At 34.8% G+C, this 25861-nt stretch overlaps 2 protein-coding genes and 1 pseudogene across 9 annotated transcripts; all 3 read right to left on the minus strand.

The window, feature by feature from the left end:
* Positions 1 to 531: 531 nt before the first annotated feature.
* On the minus strand, positions 532 to 8717 carry LOC129293230 (PHD finger protein At1g33420-like; annotated as a pseudogene).
* A 115-nt stretch (positions 8718 to 8832) lies between these two features.
* On the minus strand, positions 8833 to 17585 carry LOC129293227 (histone-lysine N-methyltransferase ASHH3-like). Of its 7 annotated transcripts, none has more exons than XR_008589120.1 (15): positions 17283 to 17585; positions 16042 to 16091; positions 15346 to 15475; positions 14979 to 15093; positions 14022 to 14121; positions 13288 to 13366; positions 13013 to 13184; positions 12820 to 12900; positions 12595 to 12721; positions 11513 to 11540; positions 11270 to 11342; positions 11084 to 11129; positions 10934 to 11006; positions 9616 to 9731; positions 8833 to 9198 (listed from the first exon to the last, which is right to left on the minus strand). XR_008589120.1 is itself a non-coding variant. In XM_054931066.1 (14 exons), exons 2-13 carry the CDS (start codon positions 16069 to 16071, stop codon positions 10935 to 10937), a joined length of 1053 nt encoding a protein of 350 aa, XP_054787041.1. In that variant the 5' UTR covers positions 16072 to 16091; positions 17283 to 17585; the 3' UTR covers positions 9352 to 9731; position 10934. The 7 variants fall into 7 exon arrangements, 1 of the variants encoding a protein (XP_054787041.1); XR_008589121.1 differs by having other exon boundaries at positions 8833 to 9277; XR_008589119.1 differs by having other exon boundaries at positions 8833 to 9293.
* A 2955-nt stretch (positions 17586 to 20540) lies between these two features.
* Positions 20541 to 25026, minus strand: LOC129293255 (uncharacterized). Of its 2 annotated transcripts, none has more exons than XM_054931117.1 (8): positions 24923 to 25026; positions 24696 to 24807; positions 24555 to 24615; positions 23960 to 23998; positions 23230 to 23342; positions 21747 to 21987; positions 20976 to 21022; positions 20541 to 20878 (listed from the first exon to the last, which is right to left on the minus strand). In XM_054931117.1, exons 2-8 carry the CDS (start codon positions 24801 to 24803, stop codon positions 20699 to 20701), a joined length of 789 nt encoding a protein of 262 aa, XP_054787092.1. In that variant the 5' UTR covers positions 24804 to 24807; positions 24923 to 25026; the 3' UTR covers positions 20541 to 20698. The 2 variants fall into 2 exon arrangements, with proteins under 2 accessions (XP_054787092.1, XP_054787093.1); XM_054931118.1 differs by having other exon boundaries at positions 24907 to 25015.
* Between the last annotated feature and the right edge of the window lie 835 nt (positions 25027 to 25861).

Genomic DNA, 25861 nt, shown 5'->3' on the forward strand with positions numbered 1-25861 from the left:
AATAAATTCTTTCAGTGGTCCTTCATTCATATTCTCCCTCAAAAACTTGAATACAAAGTATCGTATAATTTGGAGAGCGAAAACCCTCTCATTCAAGTGCAATACCAGCATCATATTCATAAAGGCACATAACGACTGCCAATCAAGGAAACAAAACCATCTTTTCTTCATTACAAAACCTAAATCCCTCTCCTTATTCAGCGCAGTCTTCCCTTTTTCTTACACTTCTACTCTTTCTAATAAACCAAAAAACATAAAATTTGATGCATTAATACTTAAATACGCCCAAAATACTTGAAAAAGAAATAATCTAAGAACAATTTCAACTTGAATGCGTTTATTAACTGATTCACAATTGACCAGACTTTAACTTATCCAATTCTAATAGCCAGATTTACTTCATAGTTCTCGTATGACTTTGGGAATTGAAACCAACCAAATGAGAATTTATTGCCCAGTTTTATCGCAGCAACCGGGGGAAACCTCACCAACCAAAAGAACCAGAAGTTAACATCTTTGCACAAAGAAATCTGAAGTTTGATTTTTCTTTTTCCATTCTTTATCCACTAGCTTTGTCAGTCAGTTAAAATATACAAAAATAAACAAAACGAGTTAGAAGGTAGAACCTGGAAGTGAAAACGATTAGATAGCCCCTATCCCATATGTCATCTTTTAGGCCCGGTTTTATGTACAGGTTCATCATTTCAGGCCTAAGCAAAATACATCAACAAACTAAGCATTTATATAGATGGAATGAGTCAATGCCTCACCTTAAGAGGCACTAGCAAGCTGTTTCCAAAGCCCCTAACTTTAGTATAGATGTTAGTCAGTCTCATCTATTCAGTGTCCACTTCAATTTGGCTTCAACTCAAAGTTGTGGCATCTTGGGCAAACAAACCTCACGGGGACAGGATCTGCATCATGAATATTAGAACACCGAGTGTGCCTCCACACTCCACACACATCACATGCCAGCATTCTCTCCCCATCATCATCTTTGGCTCCACAGCTGCAATCAACGGTCCACCTCTCAAGCCCACGTTCCCTTTGGAACTTGCTCAACACATTCTTTCCAATGCATTTTCCTCGGACACGAACCACTTCTGTTGATCCTATCACGAATTTGACTGGTGTGGAATCATCTGCACCGCTACAGCCAATAAGCTCGTCAACTTGAAATCTTTTAAACATAAGATATACATCTTGAAAAGCACTCGATGCTTCAGTCTTGAAGCCAGACACGGTGGCATTCCAGGGCAGGACAATTAATTCCGTGGGAGGACTTGCAAAAGCTTCATCAGATTCATCAACTAGCTCTACCTGACATGAGAGGCGTATCCTATTCAAGTTTGTCATTGGCAACATCTCAAGTCTATAATCTTTTACAAAATGCTTGCAGTCAAGAAGTTTCTGAGTAGAGCTCATTGCAGTAGTCCTTGTCCCCTGAGAGTCATGGCTTAGCATCTTATGCGGATGAAGCAAAGACTCGTACACATATCTCAAGTCATGAAGGAGATTCACTTCAGATGGATACTTAGAACGCAAAGATTTATTGCTTGCAGTTGTCCCATAAGAAAGGCTGTTCCCTGCCTCTAGTCTGCAATAAATAGAAGTGCCATAAGAAACGTTGGCAGCAAACAAATTCAGATGAATAAAATAATTCTAGAATGCAACAAGGACAGGAAGATCTTCCAAATTACACCAATCAATAACATCAAAGCATTGAGAAAAACAATGATGTGTTTAGGGCTCATTCCCTATCAATAGTATGTTACTGGATGAAAGCATCAATCTGAGTATTACTCTAAATAAGCAAGGGTTCAACCATAAGCAACCACAAATACACAGGGATCGTGCATGACCTGGCGCCTTGGTCTTTATTGTGTTTAGGGCTCATTCCCTATCAATAGTATCTTAGAATGATGTTCGCGCGAGGTGTTGTGTAACAAACTAGTGAGAGGAGAGGGGGTGAGAGAGATATGAAAGAGAAGAGTGCATGAACGAATAGCTTTAAGATTATTCCTTTTTACAGCTTGTGCACGACAAAGTCAAAAACTATCACCATTCACCACCTAGAGTACACCATTTCTTGAAAAGCATAAAACTAGGCACTATAAATAAATTATTTTCAAAATCATAAAAACCAAAATACCAGAGACATGATTTGTGACCTCTTTTTGACGCTGAATTTAAATATTCCTCTGGACGATGACCTCCTTTTCAAAATGGACAAGACACCAGAAAAAGCAGCCTACAAGAATCAGAATGAAGTCTAACCTGTACTCAAAAGCTCCAGTAACAGGATTGCATCGGGTATTAACCACCATTCCACCAAATATTGCTTTTCCTCCTAGTTCTCCAAGACAGTAGTCAGAAGCTCTGGAGAGGCCACTTTGCAGACAGCACCCTTAAGAGTACGCCAGCTCACCCAATTGGATCCTGACACTGCACGGAGCACTCTAGCATTGCTCCCTCCACACGTTCAATGTCACTCATTGATGAGAAACATGACACTCCTGCAGCATTACATCTGCGCTTCTTGCAAGTGACATCATCAGCCCTTGACACTGTCATGCGAGCATCATGAATCAAACCAATCAAAAAACAAAAGAGATCCCTTATATTTACAAGCCCAGTTTCGGATAAAGACTGATAATATGAGATTGTGTCCTGCAATCGTGAATCAGGTCTCTGCCCTTCAGAGAGGAATATTGACAATGGTAGATTGGAAAGGCATTCAACTGCAGACTTGTATGCTTCATGCGTGAGACCATAGCTACCAGTGCCAAATTGGTAGCCCCAATCACCATACCAGGGATGCCCCTTTGTAATAGCATGGATCAGGCGGTACTCCAGCCCATATTCTTTGAAACATCCATTAAGCTAACTTCTCTGCCGAGGTAAAGATGAATGAACCAATTTAAGACCTTAGCTCATAGTTATATTTAAAAAAAAAAAAAAAAAATGTACACAGGATATGATAACAATGAAGGCGGCTGTGTATTTAGACAAAGAGAGATGTAATTGCCTTTTGTAAAAAAGGATATGTATAATCGTATGACTCCATTTCCCAAAGGTCAAAATCCTTGCAAATGCCTATTATTTTGTAAGTCTAATTCCTAATCTTAACCCCTACTTTATAGGAAATTTACATTTTAAGAAAAAATAGTTGTAAACTTGTAATGTCCTATAATAATCAATTTCTCAATGCAGACCTATATAATATTTCCAATGATATTCTCAAGTTGGTGACAGAGTATGTCATAGATGAAAGACAAGGGAAGCATTTACTTAAAGAAAGACAAGTAGAAGCAGCAAGAAATCGATAGAATTTTCTTGAAGACTAAAAGAACTACTTAATGACAATAAAGGAAGTAGAAGTTGTAGACTTATGATTAGAACAAAAGATCCTAACCTGGCTCCAAGTGACTTGCAGAGACGATCCCAGAAGTTCATGATATGACAACCAGAAAGAACTCTTGAGCCCCCTTCCCTGCCATTAACCCGAAGAAGGTGCCCCAACCATTCGCATGAAAAACACCATGTAAAAGATGGGTTGTGTTTTCTAACTGGTGATACACCCATTCTTCAACATCATCTGTGGTCGTCACATGGTTGCATGACTTGCACCTGAAGATAGAAAACATCATACCCCACATCAATGACCACATAACCAGCTATAATTTTGACACGCTAAAAGAGATCAATTAAATCACAGACACATCAGTGCACTGGTCGCTCCAAACCAACATGAAGAACCCATCAAATTTGAAGCTATCAGTACATTTTGGTGAATTACAACAAATTAAACAATTGACAAAAGCCAAATAACAAGAAAAAAGTATTTAATGAAAACAAAACTTCAAACTTACGAAGCATAAGCTAGGAGCTAGCCATGTCCATTAATCTAATCACCTACTAGAACTTAATCTTGAAATTCTTTTCCTCACACAGCCATGGGACTGAGGTGGAAATAAGGACATACAATCTATTGGCCTCTTCCTTTCATGGCAAGCACATTATCCATGACCAACCACAAACATGAAACAACATTCAGAGTCAAAGCCTGTCATAACTAATAAGCAATAGCAAATCCAATTACACATTTACACGTTTGTTGTAAGAGCATACCAGACACCAGTTAAAAGATTGACTGCTCTATAAGTTTAAAATCAATATGATTCACCTTCATCAAAGCATCGTATCATGAAAACAATAATGTAGCTGAAAAAAGTATACAAAACAAAGCTATACCAGCAACCTATGGACCCAAACTATACGATATTTCTCGTAGCTTTAACATTACCACGGTACGGAACTACTGGGGCCATTCCAAGCTGAAAAAAATCAATTACAAGTACGTCCGTTACCAATATACTATATTTCTACACAGGATTGAATAGCCTTACTTCAACAATTTACCCACTTGGATTATGCAAAAAAGGTAATCCCATTCACCTACACTAAATTGAAATCGTCCGTCCTAATTTACAATCCTAGATTCGGGTATCAGTACCACAAATCAAAAAGTGTCCTACACCCAAGCAATTGAAAATAATAAAACTTCAGAAGACGACAGTCTCAAAACACACCCCCCCAAAAAATAATAATAATAATAATAATAATAAAGGGAATCTGAAGGTACTCACCTGGATTCTGACAAGTGCAAGATATCTCCACAGCACATGCATGGCTGTGGTACCCACCGATGGGAGCTACCATCAGCCTTGATTATAAAGTGGCCAAATTGGTAGCCCCAATCACCATACCAGGGATGCCCCTTTGTAATAGCATGGATCAGGCGGTACTCCAGCCCATATCTTCTTGAAACATCCATTAAGCTAACTTCTCTGCCCGAGGTAAAGATGAATGAACCAATTTAGACCTTACCGGCTATAAACATAGGCGGAGTTTACCTTAGCTCATAGTTATATTTAAAAAAAAAAAAAAATGTACACAGGATATGATAAACAATGAAGGCTGGTGTATTTAGACAAAGAGAGATGTAATTGCCTTTTGTAAAAAGGATATGTATAATCGTATGACTCCATTTCCCAAAGGTCAAAATCCTTGCAAATGCCTATTATTTTGTAAGTCTAATTCCTAATCTTAACCCTACTTTATAGGAAATTTACATTTTAAGAAACAATAGTTGTAAACTTGTAATGTCCTATAATAATCAATTTCTCAATGCAGACCTATATAATATTTCCAATGATATTCTCAAGTTGGTGACAGAGTATGTCATAGATGAAAGACAAGTGGAAGCATTTACTTAAAGAAAGACAAGTAGAAGCAGCAAGAAATCGATAGAATTTTCTTGAAGACTAAAAGAACTACTTAATGACAATAAAGGAAGTAGAAGTTGTAGACTTATGATTAGAACAAAAGATCCTAACCTGGCTCCAAGTGACTTGCAGAGACGATCCCAGAAGTTCATGATATGACAACCAGAAAGAACTCTTGAGCCCCCTTCCCTGCCATTAACCCGAAGAAGGTGCCCATAACCATTCGCATGAAAAACACCATGTAAAAGATGGGTTGTGTTTTCTAACTGGTGATACACCCAGTCTTCAACATCATCTGTGGTCGTCACATGGTTGCATGACTTGCACCTGAAGATAGAAAACATCATACCCCACATCAATGACCACATAACCAGCTATAATTTTGACACGCTAAAAGAGATCAATTAAATCACAGACACATCAGTGCACTGGTCGCTCCAAACCAACATGAAGAACCCATCAAATTTGAAGCTATCAGTACATTTTGGTGAATTACAACAAATTAAACAATTGACAAAAGCCCCAAATAACAAGAAAAAAGTAATTAATGAAAACAAAACTTCAAACTTACGAAGCATAAGCTAGGAGCTAGCCATGTCCATTAATCTAATCACCTACTAGAACTTAATCTTGAAATTTCTTTTCCTCACACAGCCATGGGACTGAGGTGGAAATAAGGACATACAATCTATTGGCCTCTTCCTTTTCATGGCAAGCACATTATCCATGACCAACCACAAACATGAAACAACATTCAGAGTCAAAGCCTGTCATAACTAATAAGCAATAGCAAATCCAATTACACATTTACACGTTTGTTGTAAGAGCATACCAGACACCAGTTAAAAGATTGACTGCTCTATAAGTTTAAAATCAATATGATTCACCTTCATCAAAGCATCGTATCATGAAAACAATAATGTAGCTGAAAAAAGTATACAAAACAAAGCTATACCAGCAACCTATGGACCCAAACTATACGATATTTCTCGTAGCTTTAACATTACCACGGTACGGAACTACTGGGGCCATTCCAAGCTGAAAAAATCAATTACAAGTACGTCCGTTACCAATATACTATATTTCTACACAGGATTGAATAGCCTTACTTCAACAATTTACCCACTTGGATTATGCAAAGAAAGGTAATCCCATTCACCTACACTAAATTGAAATCGTCCGTCCTAATTTACAATCCTAGATTCGGGTATCAGTACCACAAATCAAAAAGTGTCCTACACCCAAGCAATTGAAAATAATAAAACTTCAGAAGACGACAGTCTCAAACACACACCCCCCCCAAAAAAAAAAAATAATAATAATAATAAAGGGAATCTGAAGGTACTCACCTGGATTCTGACAAGTGCAAGATATCTCCACAGCACATGCATGGCTTGTGGTACCCACCGATGGAGCTACCATCAGCCTTGATTATAAAGTGGTAACGTTTCCTGCATACTGGGTGGTCACTCCAACCTAGATAAATAGTTCAAAAGCAAAGGAGAATTAGAAAACAATAGCCACACATCCAGCAGTAAGATTTCGTTCAATATTATAATAATAATAAAAATAATAAATTGAAATTGTATCAGCCCAACAAAAGGAAAAAAAACAGGAAAACTAATAATAACAAGGGGCATCATACATAAAAGGAAAAAAATTCACTAAACATGGAGCATTCAGGTCAAAACCCCCGGCACTGGGGCGGGGGCAAGAAAGACGATGGTTATGAATTCCATTTTAGTATTTTACGCATTCAGTAACAGCACCAACAAAATTTTATCGCAAGGAATGTGGCCCCAAAAAAGAAAAGCCGTCATAGTGGTCCCGCAACAACGACTGCACAGAAATTGTCTTCCATATCTAAAATAAAAAATCTTAAACCGACATATGGCCCTGCCGTGCTAATAAAGAAGGAATAAAACCGATAAGAAAACAGAGACACTGCCATTGGGCTACTCTGGATGGGCCGCACAGCCTCATGTATCATCAGACAGTTCCCGATAAATTGGATTCTCTCGCTATTATATGCGCGATAAGTTGTCAACTTGTGATCAACTTAATGATGCAGGTCAATTGGTGGGCCACAACCTATTTACATTGTGATCTCAATTATCACAATTATTTTTTTCATCGATCAGCTTTATTTTTGGAACTACGTTATTGTTTACCGTTTATAGTATTACTATTATTAGTATTACTAATACCAATTACTAATAGGGTAACTTTATACATTTAATATACTTATATCAAATTAAATTATACTATGTAAATTTTAATGTATTAATTTAATTAATGACAAGAATTTATTATAACAAAATAATTTATAAAAGATCCAAAAGCTTTGATTTAATTAAATACAAGTATTTTAAGTATATAAACGTAGGTGTATAAGTTTGCCTTGCTATTAATACTACTATTATTACTAATTATTGCTAATACTAAATACCAATACGATACGTTCCTCGTCATTATCGCATCACGTCAGTTCTCGTCTATTTGTTTAGGAGAAAATATTTAAAATTAATGTTCAGATCATAATTACCACGATACCCGGGACCTTTATCAACCATTTTCTCCTGGGCTCCCAGACGGAGACGTGATTGGAAACCGTCAACCGGGAGAAACTGGAAAACGATGAAACCAAAGCGATCTAGCATGGAAAGAGAATCGGTCACCTACTGGCGAATCAACTCACCAACAACTCGACACTGATCGCAGTACACTGCTCTGGATCTGGCCACATCCTCTTCCACGACGTCGAGGCAGACCACCGACGGCGTGGAGTCCGGTCCGTCCGTCTGGTCTCCGACTCGGAAAAGGATCTGCCACGTCAGCAGGTGAGGAAACAGTGCTGACGGAGGTGGCAGCAGCGCATGCTTCGAAAGGAACGAGCGCACGTTCGTCCGGAAGGGTCCACCACAGCACTCATCCGCCACCAGTGACGGCGACGGAAAAGTGAGGAAGTCATAGTCTGCCGTGACTCTCGTCTTCATCCGCTTCAATGGCTTTCCTCCACTCACAACCATAATGATAATGGCCGAAACAGGCGTGTCTTGCACGGCTCACCGGAAAGGCACGGAAGGTTCTAGATTGGCGGTGGAAGTAAGAAATGGAGGTCGAGGATCGACGGAAGCGTGATCTGCGACGATCGGAACGAGAAGCAGAGCGAGAAAGTGAATGGAGGGATTCTCGATTTTGATTATGACGTACCGTTTGTGCTTGGATCTATGATTTCATCTTCGTCGTCCGATTAAGCACGCATCACTTTCCAATATATGAGCATACACAGATACAATCAGAAATGCTTCTGAGAATGAAATTTCAAGGAGCGAGATTTTAGTTCTTTCCCCCCCTTCCTGTCATATAATCTCGTTGGTCGCCACCCGAATTTATTGCTCCAGAGAACCACGGGATTTCTTTTTTGAGAAAATATTGATACTGAAATTTCTAACGTGTATGCAAAAACGAAAGCTTGAAAAATTTACAGAAGCTATTTTTTAAAGTAAATTCCATTTTTTGTAGGAACAAAATCAACAAAAACTTTGTTATAAAAAAATAAATAAATAAACAAAAAATTGCAAGCTTTGCTTTCCGATAGAGAATAAATATATGTGAATGTATATCATCGTACAGTCTAGCCTAACACTATTTTTTCTTATCATAAAAAAATAAAATGCCATCTTGTTACCCCAAAGAGAATAAAAAACACCTAATCCCTGGGTAGTTGGGTTTAGCTAGTCAAACACATCCAGAGGGATGATGAATTGATTATACAACATAGTGACTCATCGTATAATTAAGAACTATGCAACTACTCAGTATCAGAAGGAAACCAAAGCATGAGTAGCTAGGTTGAGTCTAGCTTGGTATGGAGATTAGCTTCAAGAACAAATTTACCAATGGCGACCTACCAAAACCCGTTGTGCAAGCAGTCAGCCAGAGAGAGAGCAAATTTAATTCATACTTGCATCGAGAAGACTAGAAAGCTGCATTACATGTGGTCTAGCAATGAAGGTTATGAATGGGTTAGGAAGAGGATAGGTTCAAAGTACTGCTGTGATACAGTGAATGACACATGCCAATGCAAAGCATTTTTTTTTTTCCCTCTCACATGAATTATATTTTAGATCGCCTGCCATCAAATAGCAGGAAAAAATTGTATTGATTACAGCCATTGCACAAATTTTCAGGAAAAAGTGCAAGGTTAAATCCTATTCTTATAACAGAATCAGGATTTGTACAGACGACAACATTTCTGTCACTTTAAACAGCATTATCTTTTCACTAATATAATACAGTTGACAATGGAAAATAAAATTAATACCTGCAATCAGCTGGGTTATAATTGGTCTATTCTGCTTCATATTTCTGTTAATCAGAGCCTCAAAAAGAACTATGCACATGCAATCAAAAAGATGATCCCGATTTTCAGCTCTAAACCTATACACCAAAACAGGAGAACAAGTTATTTCCCACCCTTTTAAAGCTCCCAATACTGGTCATACAAGAGTATTAAAAGATATGTTAATGACATCAATAATAACAACAGAATGAAACGGCTAGTTTCCATGCTTGGTAGCAGTGGAAACCAAGAAAAATGACATTTAACTGAGACTGACTATGAAGCCTCGTGAAAAAAAAAAAAAAATGGAACCATGATGACGGATCAAGGGAGGGAGGAAAACAATCTTAAAACCAAATGACAAAAACCTTCGGTCTTTCACAGAAGGATGAATGCTTTACACTGAATAAAAATTTAAATTACTTGTGACACAAGCATGATATCGAGATTAGTAAGTCAGATGGTAATAACATACACGTAACTTAATATGTTGAGAATGGGATTACATTTACATGTTATTACTTCTGGTCTAATTTTTCTGGTAAGGAAATAAAAGGCGTCGCTCACTGCTTCATATGTTTGGCTTAATTATTTCACATCCACGAGCATAACTGTCCTATAAATTGAGGTGCCCAAATGATTTAAGAAGCATCATTCTACAACATAAATGAAGCAACGGCTACCGAGCCAAACAGTTAACAGCAACCACCAAAAGCAGCACAAGCAACACACAACTATGACTATCAAGTCAAAACCCATTTTACCTGCCTTTCCCTAATAGAAATGGTGAAACAATGGCTGGGGGTGTAGTAACTAATGGCAACCAAGCTAATTGCTCAAGAAAATATGAGAAAAGCCTGAATTGATGGAATTGATTTAGCTAGAAAAAGCCAAACCACTAGCATGCAGAGAAAAAAAAAAAGAAAACTAAATGACAAATACAGGGAAATTAAAATACTATAGCTAGTTTGAGAGTTGAGATGCAAGAAATCTCGCCCAACAGCTTCTTCAGAACTCATCCATACCTTCACTCAGATTCTCTTTCCTCATCTAAACCTATCTTTATCAGAACTGCCGAACACACCTATCCTAAGAGTAACGCGTGCCCGCTGCCCTACTCCAACCCAAGTCCCAAAACCATAACATGACAACTTCCTCACAGACTCCTTAAGTAATCCTTTCTGTTCCATCCAACAAACAACTACAAAATGGCAACCTAAAGCATTGAAACGAAGAACAATTTGTACATAATCAGCACAAAATTGTATATTTGCTAATTTAATATAGTTGCTATTCTTACCTCACAGTTTCACAAGTTCCCAGTCTTCTTCGGATAGGTCACAAGAATGAACAGTGCCATCCTCAAACATGATCTGCAAAAACAAATGCATATAAATTTGATCCTAAAGCTACTCTTCATTGTTGAAAATCAATCCAAGGAATCTCTTACCAAATGCTTTTTGGAATATTTATCAAACCGCCTTATAATCCCAAACCTGGAGCACAATGTTAATGAAAAAGATCACAATCCAATCATTTAGACAAAAATATATAAAGATTAAAGAGTACTAATTAAAAACATCATATGCATTCAAACAGGATATCACATTTCAAAAATAAACAACTTAAAAGCTACCTCTCACTTATCCTAACAACTTGACCAATGCAATTGTGTGAGCGCTTTTGTTGACCAACAACATGAGAACTTCCTAAAATGCCAAGCACAACAGAAAACACAGGTATTTAGTGACATATAAAGATGATCCTGAAGGAGATAGTGACTTAAAAGATACAAATCATAGTTTCTATCAAACAAAAAATCAAGTAGCACAACACTGACAGAATTTTTTTATTAAAAGAAATTTAAAAAAAAAAAAACCTGTATGCAAACGTCCATTTTGATAAACCTGTCCCATACAAAAATTACACTATCAGTTCAAAAGTGGTAAGACAGATCTAAATATTACAGCACATTGCACATACTAATACCAATAAAAAAAAAAAATCATTGAGCTGATCACTAAGGGCCTATTTTGTTGATTAGTATGGGAATTGGAAAGAGAACGGATGGAGTGAATGATTGGTGGCACCTTAGCAATGAAAACACCAACTTCATTACTTGGGAATCATTCTAAATACTAGTTTAACCTCTTTTTTTTTTTTTTGGTTCAAGATCGCGATTCATTTTCACATATTCATCCATGCCAAAAACTTTAGTTACATCCACATCCTCCCTGTACCACTACATTCGGCATCTTCTCTAGAGTAACATTTATTATCAATGGTGTCTTTTCAAGTAATCCATTTCCTACTGAGAGTGTGATCTCTTTGTCGCATTGTGTCACAGCTTAAAAGTTGCACAGCCTCCCCCCCAACCTAAAATATTTTTTCCCAATTTCCCTAAGTTTGAAAAAATCTAGGCCCAAACCAATATGGCTAGCAGAAAATATCAGAAGATGATTAAATTGCCATTTCAACGTGCTTCATGCATTGATTAGGAAGGGATAGGAATAGCAATTTTTTTCTGTTCACAAGAATCTTTATCAGGAATGCCATACTTGGGGGCAGAGACGGGGGCTTGTTTCCCATTTTGGGGGGGGGATAATATGCCAGGGTACAATGCTTTATGCCCTACACAGGTCCTGTCCTTAAAGATATGGTGACTTATCCATCACCAATAACTGGGAAAAAAATCATGGCAAGAAGACCCATATTTACAAGAATGACAAAATAAGCAAGGCATGTCTTTGATCACAAGTCTGATTTAAATAATAATAATAACAATACAGTACTGGAAATCTGCAGAAGTCAATTGTTATTTAAGTTTATAGCCCAATTTAAAAGAATTAGCTCCCAAAAAATTCCTTGATAAAGAAGCTGAAATAAGGTTTAGTTTGACATAATTGAAACAGATGAATAAAATTCTGGATATAATTACTGTTTTGGAGAAAAGGAAACCACCTGATATGCAACTAATTTTAATGCAGCATCAGAAGCCATTTTGGGTTTGGGTGGTCGAACCCCCAGCTTACGCCTGCATGTAACAGCACCACAATGACAATCCTGATCTGCACCAAACTGAACAAACCTGCTATATATTTAGCATCCACAATAATGGCCATCAAATTATCTCAGGCTATCCTCAACTGTAAAAGTGCAAATAAAGAATGAAGCAATTGCTCATACTGGTAATCATATGTCAGATGTTCCCCCTTTTTAATGTGACGAGTTGCAAATATGCCAATTCTTGTTTCCCCATCGATTATCCTTGAAAAGGAAAGAAAGTAAAAGGCAGATATAAGATGAAGCATATAAAAATACCATGTAAGATTTGAAATACCTAATTGCATGACCATGTGAGAAAGAATTAGTATTCAACCATTTCTGCATCTCAGTGTTGGGGCAGCAACTATGGTTGATATATCTTGATTTGTTTCCCTTGAATGTTGCATCAATCACCATATCTCGATTGATTTCACATAAGTAGAAGTTTGTCTCCCCTCGAGCTTTCATATTCCAAAGCCTATGTTCACATTCTTTGTCATCAATGACTGCTTGAAAGAGGCAACATCTATTAATCTATTAATACATTTTAAAAGAACACATGCAAAAATTTACTTGTAAACAGGAGAATAGTTATCGATCATTGATCACCTTCTCCTACATATTCTATCACAAACTCCCCTTGTTCGATATCCTCATCTGCCACAATTCCCGAGCCACATTTCTCTGTCTACAAGCAATACCATAACACTCAGTAAACAGTATGCTAAGCAGAAACATTTGAGAAATGGCTGTGATTTCATAGCTTCAAATAATCCTATTAGAAAATTAGCAGATAGATGCATTTCTGCACAAAAAACAAAGGGAGGTGGAAAGATAGGGAAGGAACAGAAGTGGCAGAAAAAATATGACTTCAGAATGAAAATGAAATTTTTAACATAACAAATTTCAAATTTATTTTTGCATTTTATATTTATGATTAAATTATATATTTTTATTAATATCCTTGACAGAGATTAATAGGCTAAAGACTCCTTAAGTTTTAAAGTTAGAAAGGGAAGATGGAAAGACTACCTTTGGTTGTCTTAATTAATAGTAAGTATATGCATTAGGATGGGAATACAAATTCAGAACGAGTGCCGTAATTAGATGATCATGCCAAATGCGGTAGCAACTACAAACAAGCAACCATCAATTAAGTGAAGGTTACATGCCCATAAATCGAAATATGATCTTGGAAGAAACTAATAAGGCCAATATAAGAATACTAGACTCCTTTTCATAGGAGGAAGTTAAAAGTTGCTAAAAAACAACCAGAGAAAATACTGCAGGATAATTACATCATAAAAAAATAAATTAAAAGAAAAGCAGCCTTGAGCCAGTACCTCTACCAATTTCATCTTCTTCACAGGTCGATTCTGGAATGGTTTGTTCAAGCAGGAGCTTCCACATTTACAGCCTGAAGAGCAAGTAGAAAACAGCATCCTGCAGGAACAGTCAACACGATAAACACATATCACAGCTGCATATAAGAGCACTTTAAGTTGCAAATTTATTATCAATAAGTAGAGATAGGTTTTCCCAGCATTTTAAGAGGCTAGAATCCCTACTAGCAATCCTTCTGGTGACTCACACCTGCATAATACCTCTAACCCTCATAAAAGTCCTCACAACATACTTCCTCTTTCTCTCTATTCCACCTCACAAACTGGCATGGTTAGCTATAGGAAAAAATTCCCTGATTTACCCATCCTTCCACCTCATCTTTTTTTTTCCAACAAGCCTTATCCCACCAAATGAGATCAGCTATATGGATCGTATACGCCATTGTGCTTTATTATTTACAAAGCTTTAAAAAATGTTGTTAAGAGGTTTCAATCTACAACTTCTAAAAATATTCTTTGGCCTTCCTCTACCCCTCTTAATAGGAGTCAAAGTTATCTATTCCACTCTCCTCATGGGTGCCTCCTGCGATCTTCTTTGTACATGTCCAATCCATCTCAAACCATCTTTTTTTTCCGTTCAAGAATATTTCTAGATCCCATCAGCCTTAATCTTAGATGGGTCACTACTACACAGGCCAATGAAAAAACAACCATACACAAAGAAAAACCATAAGAAAGCATGAATGGAAGGAACAAACCTACCTTTCCAACTTATACAAAACTCCTACCTAAAAAGGAAACTAAGAAACATGCTAAAAGCAACAAATATAAACCAAAAATTAACCAGTCAAAAGGGTGACAAAATTTGACCATATGCAGGAAACTATATAAAGTAGATATGTTTAGTTTTTCAAGATAAATACTGGAACAAAAACAAATGTTGAAGACAACGCTTACCCACAGAGGCAGTCTTTACCACATACACTAGAAGATCCAACTGAGGGAGCACAGGAACAGAAAATGCCATCATCATCATCAAATCGTTTCCTGACCTTCTTCGTGCGATATATATCTTAGTTCATAAGGACCACCAAGGACAAAGAAAGATATCATAATAGACAAAGCACGTGAAAGCAAGATAAATACTTCAGAACAGAGAAGGAAACTGTGACATACTATAGATCAGATGTCACCTGAATCATCATACAGAAACACCCCAGCAAAAATCTTAATATAAATCCAAACAGGAAAACTAAAAGCAGATGCATGATATTGAACCAGATATGAGAGGCATAACAAGTTTGCCAAAATTAATAAAAGATACTGCGTTTTATAGAGATGTAGGGCATTGGCTTCGACTTATTAAACCAATCTGGAAGTTCAAAGTCTACAGGTTCCCGGAGTTCCTTCATCAACATGTCAAATACAACCTTGAAGCTAGTTTGCTCAGACTTCTATTAAACAGCAAAGGAATGAACTCAATCAGTAGCCCAAATTCAGATTAAAAAGAGAACTCCTCATTGATTACAACCTGAATGGAAATTGTAATCATGAAAGCATAAGGCCACAATAAAATGTTGTCAAGAAGAAAAGGGTGAGACCCTATCAAATTTTTTTTTTTCAAGGATAATGAGATTAGAATCAAGAAAAAGAGGAAACTAAAAAAAAGAAGTTATGCTATTTAACCATGGTTAACTTGACAGTCGCACACGTGCCTTGCAGATATGCATGATACAATTAAAAGCTACTTAACATAAACTAACTTCAAAACACTTTACCAAGGGAAGAGTATGGTTTGAATAAATTATTAGAATTTATTAACCATGCTCAATAGAGGCCAAGGACATTCCACTGTAACTGCAAAATTGATTTCTAAAAAAAATATGCTGATGCTGTAAAACAGCAATCAGACAACCTTCTTCGTGCTAGACATAGTCTTGCAAAAATCACCAGATAAAGTACGGGAAAGAAACTTCACTAAAGAAACGCAGATCATAAATTGGACATTGGAAATTCACACCTCAGTATCCACATATGGGACTTTCTTCATCCCCTCAAAGCATAATTTACCTACATCATGAAGGAGACGTCAACATGAAGTGGAGTATTTTAAGGGCAAGAAAAATATATCAAAGCCAAAATATTCATAACCGATAGAATATATTAACATTTTTCAGTCTCACATTTTAGAAAAATAAATCTGGACTAGATGGAAGCACATTTAGATTTTTCTAACATATGAAAGTAAGGAGGGAGGGAGAACACAAGCTCAGCAGCAAAAAGATGACTCAGCATTGGTTCTTCTAAATTTGTAGAAAACAAGACAGAATGAGAACCCATAGACGATGAATGCAAACCTCTATACGAAAGAAAATACAATCAAGATAAATGCATTAAAAAAAATTTAAAAAGATATGAAACTATTCACTCAGCATACGTGTTAGCAAACAGATTCCTAATCATCCTGTTCCTGTACAGTCCCATTAGGCATTTGCACTGTTTCGTTTAAAAATAAGCATAGAATCTTCAATAATTTGTATAAATATATCTTCAGTCCCATTTCACAAATGAATTATATTTGTAAATTCTATGATGATAATAACCCATGTCTTTAGAATAAAAATCCCAAATATGCATGAAGAACCTACGGTGCTTTTCGGTTACACCACTTTGGGGATCCCCACCGATTCCAAGTTCTCCCCTTCCACTACTCTGCTGACACCATCATTTACTCCCTATAGCTCTTTTCAATTAATCACGCATCAAAGTTTTCGAAAGTACATATTCTTTGTAGTTTTATCAGTTCCTTACAATTGCATCAATTCATCCCCTTAAAAAAAACAAAAAAGAAATGTTACAGTACATACTATACTTCAAATGAAACAAGGGAAAGAAAAATTTGAAAATGGAGACAGATTTTGAGGAGAGAAGTGCGATATTTACAGAAATTCCCAATCATTTTTCCCCAAGAAAGATATCAAATTCTAGGACTTTTTTCTGTTCCATTTGCTTGAATTGCTCAATCCAAACGGAATGAGAAAACCAGTCCAACGCATTCAGATAATAGAAGCTCCCATGCCGTGTTAACCAATAATTTTTTTTTGGCAAAAACCCAGGTAAAATCCTTCCGAATGTCGATGACTACCAGTCAAACGAAGTAAATGGGATGGTGCAAACAAGATATGAGAAACCAGAGCCAAACAAATCAGTCACAACCCAAAGCCAAGAGTACACAAGAAGAGTGAAGGAGAGAGAGATTACCTACAATAGGTCCAATATGAAAACGGAGCTTCAGAATGGCAGAATCGTTGAGCCAAGGATATATGAGGAAGGTATCAGATGCGACAAATCCGAAATCAACTGCTGAATTTGATATGGTAAGAAGAAACTGTAAACAACGGCCGAAGGAACAAGAAAGAAGAGATAGAGAAGAGGCTGACAAGTTGTGAATCTGGGCGCGGGATCGGTGAGAACCTTGGATAGAGCAGAAAGTACATGTAAAAATATCGGATCCCTGATACGAAAGTAGTGTATAATTTTTTTTTTTTTTTTTGTGGCAAAAAAGAGTCAAGTACCGTATAATTTGACCGGAGAAGAAACGGGGTTATGCCCTTTTATGACAGCAATAAAGCCCCTTCGGGAATCGCAATGCTGCCATATTTTATAATTATAAAATAATTTCAAAAAAATGTTATTTGCCTACATTTTAGATTAAGTTTAATTTAACTAAAAAATTCTTACCATTTAAATTGGAAAATATACATTTCAATATATTAGATTTATTATATTATTATTAATTATTAACATGTGCGTGTTAACTAGATTTTATTCCACACGATCCATGGGATATTTGTTAGATATATCAGGGATTTAATTAAATCTTACTCCATCAAGTATTTTCTATTAAGAGAATTTTAGATGTGGTCTTTTATTTTATTTATAAAAAAAATATCTTTTTTTATGTATTTATTAAAATTTTTCTTATATACTCTTATTAATAAATGAGTCACCAGTCAATTAATACGACATTAGTTAATTTCTTAAAATAATTACTGAATGAATGAGGGTATTTCTCAAAAATAAAATCACATTTCAAACATATTTATAACCTCTAGCTTATTAATTAAGGGGTAATTGATTCAATTGGTTAAAAAATTGAACCAGTTTATCATAAGATTTTAAATTTGAATCTTGTGATGTATAATTATTTAAGGGAAAGTATAGTTTTGGGTCACCACACTTTGCTCACATTTTATTTTTAGTTTTTATATTTTTTTTTGTGTTTTAGGTCTCTACATAGAGAGACATAAAACAATAAAAACTAAAAATGTAGGGATCTATAATATAAAAAAATGAAGAGACTAAAAGCAAAATGTGAGCAAAATATGAGAACCTAAAGGTAGAATTGGGAATACAGGCGGGCCCGGCCCTTATGACCGAGCCCTAAAGCCCGGTTCTCTATTTTGAACCATGTTTCTCAAGCCCAGCCCTTGTGAAGAGCTCAGGGCCGGGCTCGTAAGCCCTTTTTCAAAAAAATAAAAAAAAAAAATTAAAATTAAATATTATAAATTAATTAAAATATTCTGAAATTAAAAAAAAAATTCTCATAATTTTTAAAAATTAAACAATACACATTTAGAAGTCTAGTAATAAAATTTAAATCTTGGTTAAAAAATAATTTATTTTTTATAAATATACAAACATAATAATTATAGAAAAATAAAAAATATCAAAAATTTTATACTATACACTGATATTTATTAAATTATATTAAATCAATTTTAGAAGAAATTAAAGTTAATAATAATATAATGTGTGTAGGATTAGGTGAATAAGTCATTGGCTTCAAACACATGTTTCACCAAAAAAAATAATAATATAACAGGGCTTGAAGGACTACTAGAGCCCGAGACCTTTTTTATAGGGCTTATCAGGGCCAAGCCCTCAAGCCCGATTACTTTTAAAAAAAATTATTTTCAAAGCCCGAACCCTTATTTAAACAGGGTCTCCAAACCCGCCCTCCAGGCCCGATCCTTATTCCCGACTCTACCTAAAGGTATATTTTTCTTACTTTAAATAAATATGTCAAAATTTTCTCTAATATGCCGTAAGGTTACCATTGATGATGATGATATCACACAGTGTTGTTATTAAAAAAAAAGGGAAAAAAAAAACTTCTAGCTTATTGTGGCCACTTTCCTTCATCTTCGTAAGTTAAGTATTTTGCTTTTGATGTATTAATTTTTATAATGATAGAAATTTAGAAATAAGAGAAGATTTAAATATAAAAATACATTTCTTTATATATTTGATATACAATAATACTTAACATAACACCATAAAACAGTATAAGTAATTTTCAACAATTATGGACTTAATATCATATACGAAGTACAACATTTCCCGTTGCTTATTTTAATTGATCCATTGATAAAAAAGTTAAGAGAGGAAAAAAAATATTAGACCCTTTTTTAGAAAAAATGTCGGATTATTACCAAAAATTTGAGGAAAAAAAAAACATGGGTTAATGTGAGACCTAGTTCAAAGAAAAATGTTGGATTCATTAATAAAAACGTGAGAGGAAAAACCAACGTGGAGCTCATGGTCATATTATTATAGTTCATATCCATATAAGATTCAATTCATATTACTATAGTAGTTACTGTATGAAATTACATTTAAATTTTAGTGTGGTACTGATATTCGAAAATCACATAAAGATAAAAATGTGTTAATTAAAATACACAATATTTATATACATATAATAAAATATAAAATAAATTGTATATTTATAAGCTATGAACAAACACAATTTATTTTCCAAAAATGTGTTTAATTTTTTTTAATATCATGTGCAAACAATAGTTTTATTTTTAAATTTGATAATACTTTTTTTGAGTTTTTAAATTTAAAAACAATAAATGTCTCTTTTTTTGTCTGATTGTTCACATGTATTCTCTTATTGGACGTAATTTTATTTAAAAAACAGTTGGGTACTAAATATAAACTCCTCTCATAACAAAGATTTAATCTTAGTTTATCATATTGTGAAAGACTAATTCCTTTCACTAAACCCAACTACTGTTAATCAATAAATGTCTTGTTAATTCTATAAAGAGAATTGTTTATTTATATATTTATGCCACATGATTTTTTTTTCTTTTTACCAAGTTTTAATTGAACGTATTTGACTGTGAAAATTTAAGATAATGCAGACAAATTTTTATAATTAAAAAGTATGAAATAATATACCTAAAGATTATAAAATAGGTGGAGAAAATACAGATAAATGTAGTTACGAGCTTACGAGTGACTCTATGGTTGATTAATGCATCGCTACAAGCTAACTCTGTCATTGCTTTGGGGAATGGATATCGCTGGTGCCTAATCAGTAATTCACTAATCAGGTAAATATAGTTCAACAATTTGAATTAAGAGAAAGTTTTTAGCATCTGCTGTAAATAAGTGAACTTATAAGTTATTTCACAATTTAAAAAAAAATTATACACACAACTCAAATATCTAATACGTACATGTAATATTCAGTAAATATGAGTTCCTCATTTATTTTTAATATTATGTCAGCTCCCACACATTATAGCAGCATGATGAATGAGTGATAGGCAGTGTAATTATAAGTATCACATTGTTATAGCACACTATCGAGTGGAAGGTGGTCAAAATTTAAACAAATTTTTGTGCACTTTTGGCACCAACCTGCAAGTCAGTGAAATTCTCTGAGATGTCCTGAGTACATTCTTATCCTTCCCTCGACCCATTGTTTCCACTGCCTCCTCTGAGCTCGAAAATGAGTGATCTAATTCATTCTGTGTCAAAGCCTGAGTTTCATTTACAGCCTGAAAAAGATGAATTTCAAGCATGAGGAAAAAAATAAAAATGACACTGATTTCAGAATAAATTAACAGTCAAAATTGCTTTAGCATTAAAGCTTACCCCATCATAGCAATGTACTTCAGTATCTTCTATACCATGCAAGTAATCTGGCAATGGCACCAACAATGTTACTAACATTTTGAAGGAAAAAAAAAAAAAAAAGGGAAAATTTCAAGTGGGAACCCTTAACTCAAGATAATGAAAAAGAAAACTTCAAAATTTCTGAAATTTCACTAAAGAACCTATACGGAATTTCTTTTGAATTTGTGACAGAAATGACAAAATTGCCCTCATTTAAATGAACAATATAAACGAATTATTCGCTCCCATATTGTATGTTGTTAATTTATTTACTAAATGTTGTTCGTTTCTCTTCTTTACTTGTTTATGGGCCTACTTTCACTTGAATTCATTCCAAGGGCCATAAACAAGTGAAGTAAGAAAACAAACAGCATTCCGTAAGTAAATAAATAATATACAGTATGGAAACAAACAAGTCGTTTTATTATGAAACCAACACTTAGAATGAAATCAAGTAAAACTAGGGCTACAAACAAGTGAAGTAGGGAAACGAATAACATTCTGTAAGTAAATAGATAACATACAGTATCGGAACGAACAAGTCGTTTATATTGTTCATTTAAATGAGGACAATTTTGTCATTTCCGTCACAAATTCAAAAGAAACTCCGTACGGGTCCTTCAGTGAAATTTCAAAAATTTTAGGATCCTTCTTTTCATTATCTTGAGTCAAGGGTCCCCACCTCAAATTTTTTCAAAAAAATACTCGAGTAAAATGCAAGATGGAGGTATTATAGAATCTGATAACAACCTGAATATGCTTGATCCTTGAATATCAGAAGACTTCGAGGCATCAATAAGACAGAAAATGGGTGGTGATCATCAAGCCATTTACTTTTCTCAGTCTCTATAGTTCCATCATCATCATTTGTGGCAATGGCATCATGAGCATCTAGTTTTAACCTGGAATGGGGAGTGAAGTCCATGACAACAGGAGACCCAAGGGAAAGAATTGCCACTACAGGAAAATAGGCAGGGCCATCCTGGTGTGGCTGTACAAAAGCAACAATGTTCAAGACAAATAAGAAAGGGATCGTAGAACAACAATGCTGCTTAGTGTTTTGCTCTGGCGAGAAAAGTGTTTTGTTCCAGCGAAAATCACGACCATGCAGATCAAAGCTTCTTGTTGATACTAATATAATGGGAAAAATGCGAAACCCTATTATCATCCTTTAGGACTTAGATCCTTCTAAGTATTTCAATTGTCAAGTAGCATGCTTCCACTGATCTGCAACTTGAGCTTCATGCTTATAGTGTTCCTTTCCACAAAAGAATTTTTGCTTCCTTTCAAATCACTAGAGAATATTGGTCCGGAAGGCTCTTTTATGCAATCTGAGTGTTTTAAGGTGAAAACTTTGATGGAATTTTGTTTCAATATTATTTTGTCTAGAGTTCCTATTTGATATCAGGATTTTAAATAAGGTGTCTTATTGCCGCATAAGCCTTGTGTTAAAATTTTAAACGCTAATATTTAGTTGCAGATTACTGAGAAAGTGTCACATAACAAGTAAAGAACCAAGTATAATATGTGTTAATTGCATCAGCTAGAAGCCGACAACTATACAAAACGATCTAAATCCACAAAGGTGATAGTTTAAAGGGAGATAAACTGGCAACAGACCAGAAAAAGTAGATAAATGACACAATCAGTTGACAGGAAAAAGATGGGAAATTGTTAATTGTTCGACAAATAAATGCAAGAATCTTTAACAAAAATAATATCAAATCCTTATGGAGTGGACTTCTCTCCTGATACATCAAGTAGATAATTCCTAATGCTCTACACTATTTCTTAACTCCTACCATAATAGGTAGACAAGTTTTATGTGCATTATACAGAATTTGAAAAATAAACAGCACTAGTCACGACTAATGAATAGTGCAGTTTGCTATAAATTTTATTTTATATTAATTGATAATGATAATCGATATATTGATTCAAAATAAAATAATAAAAATTAAATTCTAAAAATATGGAAAGCATAATAAAGTGATGTGCAAAACATGTTATAATACATGAGTGATTATCATCCATGTTGAGAGGGGGGGTTTGCAAATGGCCAAAGTTGATTTACATTTTCCCAAAAATAAACATACAGAATAAAAATTGAGGTTAAAGAGTCATCAATGAAACTTTTAATGCAAACTCACAATATATAATTCAATGCTAAAAGAAAGGGAAGGGAGAAATACAAATGAATGGCTAAAAGTGGGTGTTGATGCTAAGCACAAACCATTATGCCTTGGTTAGATAGATATTCATTGATGAGAACATGATTGATTGCTGATGGGAATAGTCCTGATCGTTCACATATTTTCTGGGTAAGGTTTGTTAACCACGGAGGCACTGCAAGAGAGACAGAGAGGCAGAACTTGTGATATCAGCAGGACATTAAGAAACAGTCGCACATTTTTAAGATTGCTTGTAGCAAAACATCCTATCTTATTCACTAGGAAGTTGGATGTGTAGAGTGATTTCTTCCTCTCTTCGAGAGATTAAGACAATTTCAAGAACAAAAAGAATAATGTCATGTAGATTAATGTAAACTTGTTGCATTATCTTCACAGCTCAACAACACAACATTTTGCAGAAAACGTACAAACCCATCATTATCTAGCGTTTATAAAGACAGCACAGTAGTGACAAGGCCAACATTAAAAAAAAAAATCATAAAATATACTTCAAACAACTGAAACAATAACTGGTGAAAAACAACAAAATAAACTAAAAAAATATAACTATTGCAGGCGTACAAAAGTTTCCTATTAAGAACACACTAGTTGCACCAGGTCACAATGACAAGGTTAAAAAGTTTCTCATTATTTCAACAAATGACAGGTCCAAGTGCTCAGTTTTCAGTGCTTGGAAATAAATATGTGCATGCATGTGTGTGTGAACAGGCAAGAAAGACTATCATACATGAAGCATACTAAGATTAAAAAAAGCACATGTTTCCCACTTACAAGCTTGAGGTAGAAGCCCCTTCTCATGTACTACACCACCTGCCAACAGACATAGATCAGAAAAGCAAATTGACATGAATAAGAATGAAAGCACAAAGTCTACGCCAACCTTGAGTAAATTCGAGAATTCAATCATTCCTGAACTAAAAGAACAAAGTAGTTCTGCTTAGGGACAACCCATACCTGATGAGTTCCAATAAATTTCAATCCCTTAAGTCCATATACAGGAATTGTTAAATGGTAATAGGCTTGGGTGGTACTTATTTGAGACTTTTTAGGGTTTGGGTCCGGGACAGAGATGTTATATTACCAAACAATCCCTTACCTGTGTGTATACATGCATACCTATTAATTTAATTATTTCTCACAAATTACGTTTGACAACTATTTGTTTGAGATATGGATTGCCATTGATATATCCAAGAAAAGACATCTAGGAACGAGAATGGATCTAATTTGTTCGTGCAGGTCCAGATTTAGTTAGTATGGTGTTTTATCCTGCACCCTACCCTACCCATGGTCATTCCTGAATCTATACTTAAGTATATTCTATACTGAAAGGAAAGCATACGTAGAATATGAAAAGTAAGCATACCCCAATTCTGTAGCCTTCTATTCTTCAATGACTTCCACTTTGACGGAGGAGCTGCATATATCTGGAACGAACAAGAAAAAAAAGTCGGAAAAAAAAACACACAAATCCGTAGAACTGCCAGAAACAGAATAGGAATGCTACATTATTGAGAAGAAAATTCTCTTCATTATCGGTGATGAAGTTGGGTATGTATAAAACAGTTGGCAGAGTGCCAACTCTGTAATCAAGAAATTTCTCATTTCCTTCCATCAGTCTGCAAAATCAGGGTTTTCATGTGAAATAACCCGCTCGAAATATTCAACAAAGCTTTGACGCGAGAGAGAGAGAGAGAGAGAGAGAGAGAGATGAGTACAAAAATGAGCGTGAACCTAAGGGGCGCCGGAGATTGGGAACGACACGCTCAGGTAGTCGAACGGCGTCTGCAGCAAACGGATACTCAGCATGGGAGTGGGGACTCCCGTTTCGGATCCGGATCCTCTGCCGTGGTTTTTTAACAGTGGTGGGCCATGCATGCATTTTATCCAATGGTAAAAGGAGAAAGATACATGAAAAACGTCTCATTTGCAAAAATTTATATTTATTAAATTAAAATTTTTACGGAGATTTGTAATTTTTTTTATTTATTAAAATAAAAATTTACAAAAATTACAAATTTTTTATGATAAATATGTTAATCACCAATTTAAATAGTACATATGCGATTAGATAGTTAAATTGAATATTATTTTTAATTTTTTTATAAATTAAATATTTAAATATATTCTTGACAGATATAATATTAAATTTTTTCATAAATTTTATAATTCTTTATTTGATAAATAAAATATAAAATGAATAATATCCTGACGCCTTCTGAAAAATACTTTTTTAAAAAAATTTATAATTTAAAAACCAAACCATTCAAAGTAAATTTAAATAATTAATTTATAAAAAATATTAATATTTTAATATTAAATTTGGATAATATAAATTAAATGTAAATCGTCTAAATTGATGATAAAACAATTTTATTAAAAATATAAAATATGATTGTAAGCTTTGTAAATGAAAAGTTTTCTCATATATCTCTCTTCTTTTTTTTTCTTTTTAACCATTGAATAAAATGTATAATCATAATTGTCCACATTCCAACCATTACACAGAAAATCACTATACAAGAACCGGATGATTACAGTTAAGTCCAAAAATTAAACCGACAACAGTAAATTTGACAAAATTTTACATTGTTACTCATACATCATGTGTATTTTCTTCTTTTTTTTTTCATTCTATTGCCCAGATCTTGCTGTGTGGATTATCATTACTAA

This window comes from Prosopis cineraria, unplaced genomic scaffold (assembly GCF_029017545.1).
Source record: "Prosopis cineraria cultivar Desert tree isolate PC_DT_omini unplaced genomic scaffold, ASM2901754v1 PC14, whole genome shotgun sequence".
Taxonomy (NCBI): domain Eukaryota; kingdom Viridiplantae; phylum Streptophyta; class Magnoliopsida; order Fabales; family Fabaceae; genus Prosopis; species Prosopis cineraria.

What these genes read in the sequence shown, in the direction of transcription:
- LOC129293255 (XM_054931117.1), bottom strand. Translation starts at nt 24,803, where the DNA reads ATGGAAGGAAATGAGAAATTTCTTGATTACAGAGTTGGCACTCTGCCA. An exon ending in CAAGGATCAAGCATATTCAG is followed by an intron (nt 21,023 to 21,746) that starts GTTGTTATCAGA and finishes TGCCATTGCCAG; the next exon opens with ATTACTTGCATGGTATAGAA. An exon ending in AAGTACATTGCTATGATGGG is followed by an intron (nt 20,879 to 20,975) that starts GTAAGCTTTAAT and finishes CATCTTTTTCAG; the next exon opens with GCTGTAAATGAAACTCAGGC.
- LOC129293227 (XM_054931066.1), bottom strand. Translation starts at nt 16,071, where the DNA reads ATGAAGAAAGTCCCATATGTGGATACTGAG. An exon ending in AGAAGATGAAATTGGTAGAG is followed by an intron (nt 13,367 to 14,021) that starts GTACTGGCTCAA and finishes TATTGCTTGTAG; the next exon opens with ACAGAGAAATGTGGCTCGGG. An exon ending in GTTGTTAGGATAAGTGAGAG is followed by an intron (nt 11,130 to 11,269) that starts GTAGCTTTTAAG and finishes ATTGTGCTCCAG; the next exon opens with GTTTGGGATTATAAGGCGGT.